The sequence below is a fragment of the Misgurnus anguillicaudatus genome, chromosome 23, assembly GCF_027580225.2.
Source record: "Misgurnus anguillicaudatus chromosome 23, ASM2758022v2, whole genome shotgun sequence".
NCBI lineage: Eukaryota > Metazoa > Chordata > Actinopteri > Cypriniformes > Cobitidae > Misgurnus > Misgurnus anguillicaudatus.
In genome coordinates this window covers 25,924,672-25,937,470 of record NC_073359.2, presented here as the reverse complement: position 1 = coordinate 25,937,470, position 12,799 = coordinate 25,924,672, and the positions used below count along the sequence as shown (strand labels likewise).

General features: G+C 36.7%; 2 protein-coding genes across 3 annotated transcripts; both read left to right on the top strand.

Annotated features, from left to right (window-relative positions):
* Window positions 1-661: 661 nt before the first annotated feature.
* pdhb (pyruvate dehydrogenase E1 subunit beta) lies at window positions 662-3,740 on the top strand. The gene is made up of 10 exons (XM_055218031.2): window positions 662-761; window positions 860-919; window positions 1,904-2,011; window positions 2,092-2,154; window positions 2,231-2,266; window positions 2,342-2,627; window positions 2,704-2,814; window positions 2,911-3,002; window positions 3,108-3,249; window positions 3,334-3,740. The coding sequence occupies exons 1-10, from the start codon at window positions 726-728 to the stop codon at window positions 3,477-3,479; spliced, it is 1,080 nt and encodes a 359-aa protein (XP_055074006.2). The 5' UTR covers window positions 662-725; the 3' UTR covers window positions 3,480-3,740.
* Window positions 3,741-4,108: 368 nt separating this feature from the next.
* kctd6a (potassium channel tetramerization domain containing 6a) lies at window positions 4,109-8,510 on the top strand. Of its 2 annotated transcripts, XM_055218032.2 has the most exons (3): window positions 4,111-4,376; window positions 4,877-4,962; window positions 5,687-8,510. In XM_055218032.2, the coding sequence occupies exons 2-3, from the start codon at window positions 4,936-4,938 to the stop codon at window positions 6,374-6,376; spliced, it is 717 nt and encodes a 238-aa protein (XP_055074007.2). In that variant the 5' UTR covers window positions 4,111-4,376; window positions 4,877-4,935; the 3' UTR covers window positions 6,377-8,510. The 2 variants fall into 2 exon arrangements, with proteins under 2 accessions (XP_073717836.1, XP_055074007.2); XM_073861735.1 differs by lacking the exon at window positions 4,877-4,962 and having other exon boundaries at window positions 4,109-4,376.
* Window positions 8,511-12,799: the final 4,289 nt, after the last annotated feature.

Here is a 12,799-nt window from a genome sequence, read left to right as displayed (position 1 = left end):
ATACATGTAAATGTTTCTTAATGCATACACGCATGTATGTGTATTTAATAATTGCATAGAAAATAAAAGTTTCTTTTGGCATAAATATGTGTGCGCAATGTGTGTAATTATTTTGTACATATAAAATATACAAGTATATATACTATTTACAATACTATTTATATACTTGTATATTTTATATATACAAAATAATTACACACATTGCGCACACATATTATGCCAAAACAAACTTTTATTTTGTATGCATTTAATCGTGATTAATCTTTCGTAACAATATACGCAATTATTACTTATTAACAACTATTTATATATTTAAAATATTTGTTTTCTTTTTAAAATATATAAATAGTTGTAAATCCGTAATAATTGTGTATATTGTTACGATAAACTAAATCGTACTGATAACATCATAAAGATAATCGCACATATATGATGAAACGTAAATGTATTATCCTTAATTTTACAAAATTTAATTTCTTCAACGTTACATTTGATCAAGTCTTATGCAGCAAACTGATTTTGAAATCAGTATCTATATAAAGATTTCTGCCTTGCCCTTGGACGCCCATTGACAGTCTGACGAAAACTTCCGCCTACGTCGTGATTCCCCTGCACTGATTGGCTGCACTCACCGAGTTTCCTGTTCTGCTTTTACAACGCGCTCTGTGATTGGCCCTAGGCGGTGACACATGATAGTCCCGCCCCCATGCAGAGGACAGTGAAACATGGCGTCATTGAGGTGTTTCCTGCGCTCGGGGAAGGTATTTATGTGTATTTTTTAAATATGACTGCAATACAACAGTTGTGTTTATAAGGAAAGTGTTTAGTAAATTATAATTTATATGTGTTTGTCACTCAGAATGCGGTTTCAGCCGTTTTGCGGCGGGAGTTTCACAGGACGCCGCCGGCTGCGGTGCAGGTCAGTGATGCTGTTTCACCTTCAGCAGATTATAAACGGATATCATAAATATTTCGTCTTTAAAATATGCTTAAAATATGAATTTGCATATGTCTCAGCTCATCTGTCACTGTCTATCTAGTATTACATGCCTGTAAAGAGTAACAACTGCACTAACAATAAAGTACCGTGGTATGTACTATGGTAATGCAATGTTATAAGGTGTTTACAATGGTAGTAACTTATTTTTATATATATATATGCAATGGCAATGCTATATTTTAAGGTATGTGCAATAGTAATAGCTTGTTTGGGGTTGTTTTGGGGTATGTGCAATAATAATACACAATGATTGCTTTTGGATGTCTACCATGGAAATCTTTTTTTGCTGTTGTTTTCTGTGGATGTTTACCATGATAATATTATGTTTTAATGGATGTACAATAGTAAAAAATGTTTTTGGATACTTATACTACTATAATACGTGTAATACTGTTTTTGAGTATGTGCAATGATAATACCTTGTTTTTTGGATATCTACCATGGTAATACAGTTTTTGGGGGGTTATGTGCACATATAATAACTTGTTCTTGAATATCTTCAATTGTAATGCTATTTTGGGGTGTATGCACAATATTTGTTTTAAAAAATTAAATAAAACTTTTATGTCATGACATCTACAGTATTAATCATACAATACAATACAATACAAAACAATACAATAGTACAGTACAATAGTAATAACACAGGGTATTTTGGACATATTCTATCATAATGTAATGTTTTGGTATATATTTCATGGTAATTTTACAGTGTTTGAGGCATTTTCTATACCATTGTATATCCATGGTATTTTGTAAATATAGGTGTTTTGGACTGGTGTCGTGTTTCAATGGACATGCTCTATGCTATTGTCGAAATAAACAGTTTTTGGACATGTGTCATGGAAAACAATGGTATTCTGCATATGTACCGTAATATTAAGAGACTCTGAATTATTGCAGGTAACAGTCAGAGATGCCCTCAACCAGGCCATGGACGAGGAGCTGGAGAGGGACGAACGGGTTTTTCTTCTTGGAGAAGAAGTTGCACAGTACGATGGTGCATATAAGGTGAGTGTTAGATGAAGATGTTTTGTACTACGTTGTTTGTAGGCTGTTGGGGTGATGAATGAAGTTTTCTTGGGTTACAGGTTAGCAGAGGCCTTTGGAAAAAGTATGGAGATAAGCGCATCATCGACACACCGACTACAGAGGTGAGAGATTACTTATTGTGTGCACATTTTTGCATTTGTATAAGTACTATATCAACGTAACTTTTGTTCTCCATAGATGGGATTTGCTGGTATTGCTGTTGGTGCAGCTATGGTATGTTTTTGTTGAAATTGTTACTGATAAAGCAAACAAAAAAATCACAACTTAAAATCACCGTACCTCTTTCAGGGAGGTTTGAGGCCCATTTGTGAGTTCATGACCTTCAACTTCTCCATGCAAGCCATTGACCAGGTCATCAACTCGGCTGCGAAGACTTACTACATGTCTGCTGGCTTCCAATCCGTTCCGATCGTTTTCCGCGGTCCCAACGGAGCGTCCGCCGGCGTGGCGGCTCAGCATTCCCAGTGCTTTGCAGCCTGGTACGGACACTGTCCAGGCCTAAAGGTGGTCAGTCCCTGGAGCGCCGAAGACGCCAGAGGGCTTCTGAAATCGGCCATCCGAGACGACAACCCCGGTGAGCTTTGGGCTGGATGAGGTTGATGTCTGTTTTAAACGCATTAAGGTCTGACTTTCGTGTCGTGTGTTCGCAGTGGTGTTTTTGGAGAACGAGCTGATGTATGGAGTTCCTTTTGAAATGTCAGAAGAGGTGCTATCGAAAGACTTCCTCGTACCTATCGGAAAAGCAAAGATTGAAAGACAGGGTGGGTAACGGTGCCATGTATGAAAATGTAGAAATATATGTAAAAAGGTGGCCAAACTTATTACTGCATGTCATTAATATTGATGTTATGATGTAGGAAACCACGTCACAATCGTGTCTCATTCACGAATGGTTGGGCTGTGTCTCGATGCTGCTGCGGTTTTGGCCAAGGAGGGCATCGAATGTGAGGTACTGAGTCGCCTTTTACTGATTTTTTTTTTTTAAATAAACATCTGATGGCTTTAAAGTGAATAAATAATATTATTGTAAAAAATCTCATGTTTTAATCTGCAGGTTATCAACCTGCGCACCATCCGGCCGCTCGACACAGAAACCATCGATGCGAGCATAATGAAAACCAATCATCTTGTCACTGTAGAGGGGGGCTGGCCACAGTTCGGAGTGGGATCTGAGATCCTTGCCCGAATCATGGAGGGTAAAAACAATGCTTTGCGATTTTGATCTGAGTTCAGACCTCTGTGGTGCAGTGATAAACCATTCTTTTATCTTTTAATTAAAGGTCCTGCTTTCAATTACCTCGACGCCCCGGCGGTTCGTGTCACCGGTGTGGATATTCCAATGCCATATGCCAAGATCTTGGAGGACAACAGCGTACCACAAATCAAAGACATTATCTTCTCCGTTAAAAAGACATTGAATGTTTAATGCATTATCGGGACGACATTTAATATTATGTACTTCATTTCTACATCAGTGAACAGCGAATAGGAATTTCTCTTATATCTTGTACATGTTTTTTCTGTTACATGAGTCTTTCCTGTTCCCTCATTGGTGGAGTTAACAGTAAAATGAGGAATAATGCGGTTATGACATTACAGGTGTTAATCACGACTATAAACAACCAGCCATGAACATTGTTATGCTGTAAATTCTACTTTAATTGAAAAATAAACTTTTATCACAAGGTGTTGTAAGAGTGAATGTGATTTTCTTAAATATCACTATTTTGGGAAATTGTATTACTTTCTTATTTATACTTATTGTGTTCTATAAATAAATTTTTATGTTAAATTTTATAATACCTCAGGAAGGTTTGAAGTAGAAGTTTGTTCACATGGAAACCGGTAGGACAATTAATGTGAATGTAAAGCGCAATGTTATGCATTTAAAATAATGTTTCTATCTATCTATCTATCTATCTATCTATCTATCTATCTATCTATCTATCTATCTATCTATCTATCTATCTATCTATCTATCTATCTATCTATCTATCTATCTATCTACATGCTAGAGAGCATTGAAGGGGCGGGACTTTGTTGTGGGCGTGTTACTTCCGGTCATTCCACATTGTGACTTGTGTCATCCGTCCTACACTGTGCGCATCCTTAACATGACTTTTACATTTATTTCACACGCAAAACGAGTCACTTTGGGAAACGACAGCTTTAAAATGTTTACATTTTTGAGGAACCTAATGAAAAAATCTGATTTAGCAAACAGGAACGCAAACTAACGCGTTTACGCATCTGCTGTCCTCCATATTTCTGATGCATCGGACCGTCCGACGGATAAAGAGTCGAGACTAAAATTTTCAACGAGGTAAGGTTTATACAAGCGTTTTTATTCGCATAATAAAGTCAATTCGTTGTAAATGTTTGTTGTGTTATTAATACGGTATTACTACAGCCGCGATAGATGATGCGTAATAGGTTTCCTTACATTTATTAATATCGAGAAGTAGACTTGTATACAGCTAGCTGTATTTATATGTTTTTGTTTGTTTATTATTTAATACATTGGATCTTTATGTGGTCAAACGCGTAGTGTGTGTCTAGTACGCCTCACGCAGACAGTAGGTGTGTTCGGTTTCATGCGGCGCTGCGTAAACCGATCGTTTATCAAAGTATCGCGAGAGCTTCTCTTTAGTATAGCGTTCTCGCGGTACTTGATGTCATTTGCTGATCGGTTTGCGCAGCGCTGCGTGAATTCGAACCCATTTCATAAACTATAATATACTTTTCAATCCCGAATCGCCTTATCTGTACTACACTTGAAATTGAAATTTTAAACTATGATATTGTGTGTTTTCTATGTCGCAGGTTAAGTTTTTCTACACTAGTGTTTCACTATCACTGAATAAAACCAAACGCTTGGCCTTATGGAGAATGGCGACTGGAAACACATGGTTAGTAAATGTTAAATTTTATATTGGAAAAACCATTCAAGAAATATTCAGAAACCAAACACGAAATACATTTGTACAATAAATTTAAAGTACCTATCCATCAATATCCATTTGTTGGCCGTGTCCAAGGTAATATTAATATTTTCACTATTTTTTATTTTTTTGATATTAATTGCTATTTAATAGTTAAATGGTTTTTAAGAATCATGGTAGCAATGCAAAAAGTTAACTTAAACTTTCGTTTTGTATGAAATCATCTGCCAAATGCATAAATGTAAATGACAAAAGATTTTACTATTCCCCTTACGAAAATTAAACATGGTTTTACTACAGTTAAACAAAAAAAATCATGATTATTACACTTTTACCTCAAAAAACATTGTTAATTTTCATAAGGGTGGTACTATTTTGCAAATTTGGGTCTCGTAAACAACACCAGTTAAAACATCACCACTGGTCTAATGTGGCATTTTAACAATGCATAATTCCTAACGCTCTATTTGGCAAACTTCAGTTGCCATAGTAACCATTGTTCATAGCGACATTGTCAGCCCAGCTCATTGTTGGCCTCCATCATGGAATGTGGTGTGTTGGTGTCATGACCATCTCTATACTAGCATTGCAAATTATGACACAAATATTTGTTATATTGGTACCAATTGGACACTCTCAGGAGGTACACACTACAGCATACATCACTTGTGTTCATCTATCTTTGTTGTAGATGACGGATACCGTTACCCTAAATGTTGGCGGCCATTTGTACACGACATCACTGACGACTCTCCAGCGTTATCCGGACTCCATGTTGGGCGCCATGTTTCGTGGCGACTTCCCCACCACGCGAGATTCCCGGGGCAACTATTTCATAGATCGAGACGGTCCTCTATTCCGTTACATTTTGAACTTTTTAAGAACCTCAAAACTGACATTACCTTGTGACTTCAAAGAAACCGAACTTCTGAGGAAGGAAGCTGACTTCTACCAGATAGAGCCGTTGATTCAGTCTTTAGGCGACACCACCAAGCCGCTTTACCCCTTGGACACGTTCGAGCAAGTGGTAGAACTTTCAAGTACTCGTAAGCTGTCCAAATATTCAAACCCTGTGGCTGTCATTATCACCCAACTCACCATCACCACCAAAGTTCATGCGTTGCTGGAAGGCATCTCCAACAACTTCACCAGATGGAATAAACATATGATGGACACTAGGGACTTTCAAGTGTCCTTTACTTTTGGACCATGCGACTACCACCAGGAGGTGTCCCTTAGGGTGCATCTGGTGGAGTACATCTCCAAACAAGGTTTCACGATTCGAAACACGAGAGTGCATCACATGAGCGAACGAGCCAATGAAAACACGGTGGAGCACCATTGGACGTTCTGTAGAGTTGCGCAGAAGGTTGAGGACTAAATAACACTGCATTCAATTCTATTGCAACCCATAATGCCAAAATGGATTTAAATGGATCGCTTGATGGCCCTAAAATATTTAACGGTTAGATGTGAAAGTCTGTGTAAAGTCAGATATTAAATGTGTTTCAGTTTGTCACACCAAAGAAAAATGTGTTATTAAAGGACAAGTTCGGTATTTTACACTTAAAGCCCTGTTTTCAGATTGTTTATGATGAAATAGAACAGTTTTGACTGAAATTTGGACATATGATGCTGGCCCGAGAATTTTCGGGTGTTTCTTGTATCACCTCCCACCTCTATAATGGGTTTATGGGTGCACTGAAACAATCCTTCCTAAAGTGCATTAAACTTTCATTTACAAGGACGTGAAACTCACCGAGTGGTCAGGGGTGTTCACTGATATACTCACACAAAAATCGCTGCAAAAGATAATTTCCAACAGGTGTTTTACCGTTCGTTGTAAACTTGTGGACCTATTTTTCCAAACGCCTCACACCTGTATATTCTTCCATTGAAAGCTTGAATAATAGACACTCCAGCCCAGTTGGTGGTGATAATCCGCCTTTTCCAATTGCAAGAATACAAACGGGTTCCCGGCGCGAGTAATACCGTACCTCACAGCACATCTAATACAAGTCAATGGAGTTGGCAAAAACTACGATAAAACCTGTTTCATCATAAACAATCTGAAAGCAGGGCTTTGGGTGTAAAATACCGAACTTGTTCTTTAACCACTAGATCTGCAAAACGATTAATTGCGAATAATCGTTTAGCAGAATAAACTTTTTTTTGTTTAAATCATATATGTGTGTGTGTTTACTGTGTATAATAATTATGTAAATATAAATACACACACATGCATGTATAATTATAAGAAAAAAATATATAAAAAATCTATATATTTATTATTTATAATTATATATAATATAATATACATTATATTTATATTAAAAATTGTTATATACACATATATTTTTTAAATATACTTACATTTGTATGTATTTATATATACATACAAATACAAAAACTTTTATTATGCAAACGATTAGTCGCGATTAATCGTTTTGCAGCCCTATTAACCACCCAGCCAAATTTGAATGATTAAAAAAATGGCAAGTAAATAAAATTATTTATTAAAATCTTGAAAAAAAAACTCAAACGTAGGGGGCGTGTCTGCTTTTGGCGATAAAACCACGCCTACTGAAAGCTGCCATCTCTCTCAACTATCAAACACAGCTACAACCTGAATGCTTGCGATTGTGTTAGGGGCGGGGCCATGCTCGGTGGCTCCAATGCATCATGTAGCCACCGTTTTAGCTCCGCCCAAATAATCCTGAACACAGAAATGTGTAAAAACTGTTTAACGGTGTAACTCCACAATTCAGTACTACATAGTCGACAGTTTTTGTAACGTGTTTCAGCAATACATTTCTAAAAATGTATAATGCGTTTAGAAACCATTCTTTGAAATGACTTTACACAGACTTTAGCTTATCCCAGCACTACAGAATGTACACATTGTACCATTAATAACTACATTAATTCCCATTCTCATGTGAAATATTGATGAATAAAGATGTAACCATGAAGTAGGTAGTAGCTACCTAACTATTGCTAACCACTGTAACCACTTCTTACGATTATGGACATAAGGAACATGAAAAATAGTAATTATTCCCTTTAAGGACGAGTAATGTATACCTCATATACCTGATATATGCAAAAAGTATTCTAATATATATATACTGCATCAGTGTTACGTACTGGTTGTGTTGGTGTTCATCGTATTTATAATATTTTTTCTGAAATTTTTGTTCATAAGTTCATAAATTGTGATTTATGGATCCTCAGTATGTGCTTGGTATGCATGATCGTCTGCACTACAGTTGATTTACCATCTGGTATGTTCCCTTCCTTGTGCGATATAAAATATACAATTTGTATTTCGCATGTTGCATAGTTATAAAATGTCGAAGTGTCCTGTGTGGCCCTTTATGGACAGTTTCTTTATGGACAATGTCATGTTCGGACGTTTGTGGGCTTGAACCAGACAAATATTGTGTCTGTGTGAAAGAGTTCATTCATGTGTGTAATGAAATTGACCTGCTCATTAAAAACAAGCGTTTAAGATGATGCTTTTAACATTTCATGTTTTAAGAACCTTTTGTTTTTACATTTACATTTAGCACCAATCTTTCAAACCTATAACTTATGAATAAATGATGGGTTAGTAGCTAATCTGTGTTGAGAGACACATAAAAATCTTTCTTGATAAACTAAAAGCAACTGATCTAATGTAAGATGTACATTACCACAATATAGTTTTTAAATTGTTGGTTTTTAAATTACTACATTCGATTCACCAATGTGGTTACATCCGTGGTATAGAAACAGCATGAGTCTGACTTTTGCTTACAGATAGGTTTTTACTTTCTTAGTATTATTCTCAAGCCATTCAACAAACATAAACTTTATGTGTTCATGCAACCAGCTGGAAGCAAGCATTCATGACTTGCTCTATTGTTACCAGCCAATCCATTGTTCTATTGTATGGAATATTAAGTCTGCATACATTCATGTAGTTTTATGGCCTGTGGGTAAAATGCTTAAAATAATAAGCCAGTTGTGCCTGCACCACGTCAATACACCAAAGTTTTGCAAAGATACAGCCCCATATCCACGGTGGATATGATTTTTTGTCATTTTGTCTTTAAATTGATGACCATTTTAATCGATTGCCATAATGGACTGTGATAGGAACTAAAATAAAGACACTGCTTATTATCTGGTGATAATATCTCATTTTGTGCATTAATTAGAAATATATATGTTTGCAAAAGCATAAAAGTGGCCATCATTGAAGGATATTGATAATCATCGCATGCATGATAATAACTCAAGCATATCGAAGTTATTGGAACGTTACTCATTAGTCTCACATTTAGGTGGTGATGTGATAAAACTATACAGGTCGTGTCATGACCATGATGACATGTACCAAGTTTTGCATCAATACGTGTAAGTTTGGCAAAGATACAGCCTCAAATCCAACCAAATCTAATGATGTTACTCTCGAATTGCAAATGACAATTTTTGTAAATTTTGTTATATACCTTGGCCCCTAGAACGCACCGAAGAAATATTTGCAGGTGCTTTCAGAACATGATCTTAAAGAAACATGCTAAGTATTGTAGTGATACGCAGTTGTGTTCATAAAATAATGCATTTTATGATGATTTTCAAAATGGCCGACAGACAAAATGGCCGACCGAGGAAAATTGGGTACCGTTCGACTCTCTATTCCTCAAGGAATTTAATGAGACCACTGTCATGATTTTGACCAAACCTTGTAATAGTTATTATAAGCAAAAAGAGCAATTTTTCATATTTTTGCACTACTAGGTGGCGCTGTGATGAAACTGCATGCAAAAAACGAATTATATGAGGCAGGTTTCATGTCAATACTATTCAGTTTGGCAAATATACAGCTGTTTGACCATTTGGCTTGCTTGCCATTGTTAAATTTTAAGGTCAACAAGTGGCACAGTCACACCACTTTTTTTGTGTAGCCTCAAAAAATGTCCATACACCAGCGTGTCAAATTTGGTGAACAAATCTCATATTTGTATAAAAACTTAATGACACTTATCTTTTTTGGCATTTTTCGGCCATGTACAATGGAAATTTTGACATTTTGTCATTTAAGTGGCTAAAGTAGCTTTGATTCCGTGTTTTCTACGTGGTTTCACGTCAATCTGAGTAGCACTCACAAAGAAAGTCGTGAATGGTTTTAAGCGCTAACTCGCAGTATTGGACAAACCACATGGCGAAACTTGCCATGTTTGGTATCGTTGGAGACGGCAACAATTAAGGAATCTACGGAAATTATTCCTTTGAAAAAATGTCAGCCACAGCCAAAGTTACAGGCATGTAAAAATGTAACACCACTAGATGGCACTGTGAAGAAACTGTGCATGAACCCTCAGGTCATGACTGTAATGACTTTTAAGTTTTGTGTCAACATGTGCAAATTTGCCGACAATATAGCCATTTTTGCACACTCTATGTAAAATTAATTGACACTGTATAAAATAACAGATTGGTGTATCAAAAATCTTTAAAGGTGACATTTCACAAAACCTTTTTAAGATGTCAAATAAATCTTTGGTCTCCCCAGAGTATGCATGTGAAGTTCTAGCTCAAAATATCATATAAATAATTTATTATAGCATGTTAAAATTACCACTTTGTAGGTGTGAGAAAAAAATTGTCGTTTTTGGGTGTGTCCTTTAAAATGCAAATGAGCTGCACTAAATGTCAGTGCCGTGGTTGTATAGTGCAGATTAAGGGGCGTTATTATCTCCTTCTTACATTACAAGGGGATCCAAATTTCAATGACCTATTTTTTACATGCTTGCAGAGAATGGTTTACCAAAACCAAGTTACTGGGTTGATCTTTTTTAATATTTTCTAGGTTGATAAAAGCACTGGGGACCCAATTATATCACTTAAACATGAAAAAGGTCAGATTTTGATGATATGTCCCCTTTAATAACTTTGTCTTGGGTGTCTCTAGATGCGACAGTCCGAATTTTGCAAATCAGACAAATGCTGGAGGAGGAGTTTGAAAATGTAGGTCTCAAAATGGTGGGAAACGATGATATAAGGTCCAATCACACATTTTTTAGTTGCATTCACAATTACATTTCAAGTAAAATCATTAATAAACATCAATGGGATTGTAAAGCATATAACCCTCCATTTCTTCCAAAACAACTCAAAGACTCACAACATAGTCTAAACCCTGAGGCAACCGCCTGCTCAGATAAAGATGAGAAATATGAGTTGGGCTCCCAAACAGGAATATAAATACACAGGAAAACTGAAGGATACACAGGTGGTGATAATTAGAAACTATAGAAATCAAGAGGAACACAATCTGTAACCAAGGAAACTAATGAACTCAAATGAGCAGGGAACAAAGAGAACAATAGAAACAGAACTAAACAGAACATAGACCCTGACAAGTAATGTTGTTACGTAATCAATAAAATAGTAACTGTAATCTTATTATAAGTATTCTGAATCCATGCTACGTTCGCGCCGTGTCATAATTACAGTTGTTTCCAGATGACGACACGTGATGTTCTACATCCTCGGACTGGGGATTATGCGTTTCTATAGCAACAGTAACAACGGCAAAATGAATTTGCATAAAATACATAATAATGGCAGCTGTAAAACACGTAACAACAATATTATGCTATAGCTAAATAATGCAAAACACTATAAAGAGAGAATGGTCAGGTAACAATAAAAGATACTGAAATGGTTCCGCACAATTTGCAACAGCGGTACAAGCTGTAGCTTTAAGAAAACTCCAAGCCTACAAGCGATTCAATTAAAATCGCCCCCTACTGGCTGGATGCAGTACAAGTCATAAACCCCACCCCCTCTCCATGCAAACAAACGGCACTCGGGTCGAAATAAAAAATAAATTACACTAAAATTTTCAGAAAGATGGTTTTGGTCCATTAAGGTAGTTGTTATCACGGTGATATGTTAAATTGTTCATTTTTGTGATAAGTTGTTTCAGCTAATAATGTGATGCTATAGAAATCCGTTATGATTGACATTTGTGATTGACACCTTCTCTGAGTGGGCTTAAGGAAGACTAAATATTAATTTTCGATTTCTGTGTTATTTCACCCCAACAAAATTAGGTGTCAAATGAGAAGTTCAAAGGGCATGGTTAAATTGGGCATACGAGTGCTTGGGGTAAATTTGATACCGTGGCTCCGCCTCTGGGCTCCATGGACGATTCCTTCTGCACATGCCCTGGTTCCAAAATTACATTTTTTGCGTAACATGTCAGCGCCCATCGTCGTACTGTACATTTTACGTTCAGTTCATTACAACTGAACGTATTGGTCGTCCATCTTTTTTTTACAGTCTATGGGTGTCACGTTATATCAACGAAACAATAAATGCGTTTGACTTCATGCAGTGCTGCGCAGACTGGCAGGCGTAGCACAGCAAGAGTGTTTCGAAAGGATACGGAACATTCTCTCGAATCACTTTCGCAGTTCTTTGATGTTGTACCGTACGCCTATCAGTCTGCGCAACAGCGCCTGTCGGACACCAGTGGCGGCTTTTGACTGCTCATCCGAGGGGCGCAAATTCCAAAAATGTGTTCAGAGTGTCATGTGTGTTGCTTGTGTTTTCAAAATATGTGTTTGTTGTGTCATGTGAACCATGTGCATCGTGTGTTTTGTCAAAATAAGTGCCTGCTGCACACACGTCAAAACTGTTTATGATAAAAGAGACTCTCACATTCACAAAATACACGCAAGACACTCCCTTAACAACAAACTGTGACTACGCATGAGATTATACGAGTATCTGGCAAATGCGAGCGCCT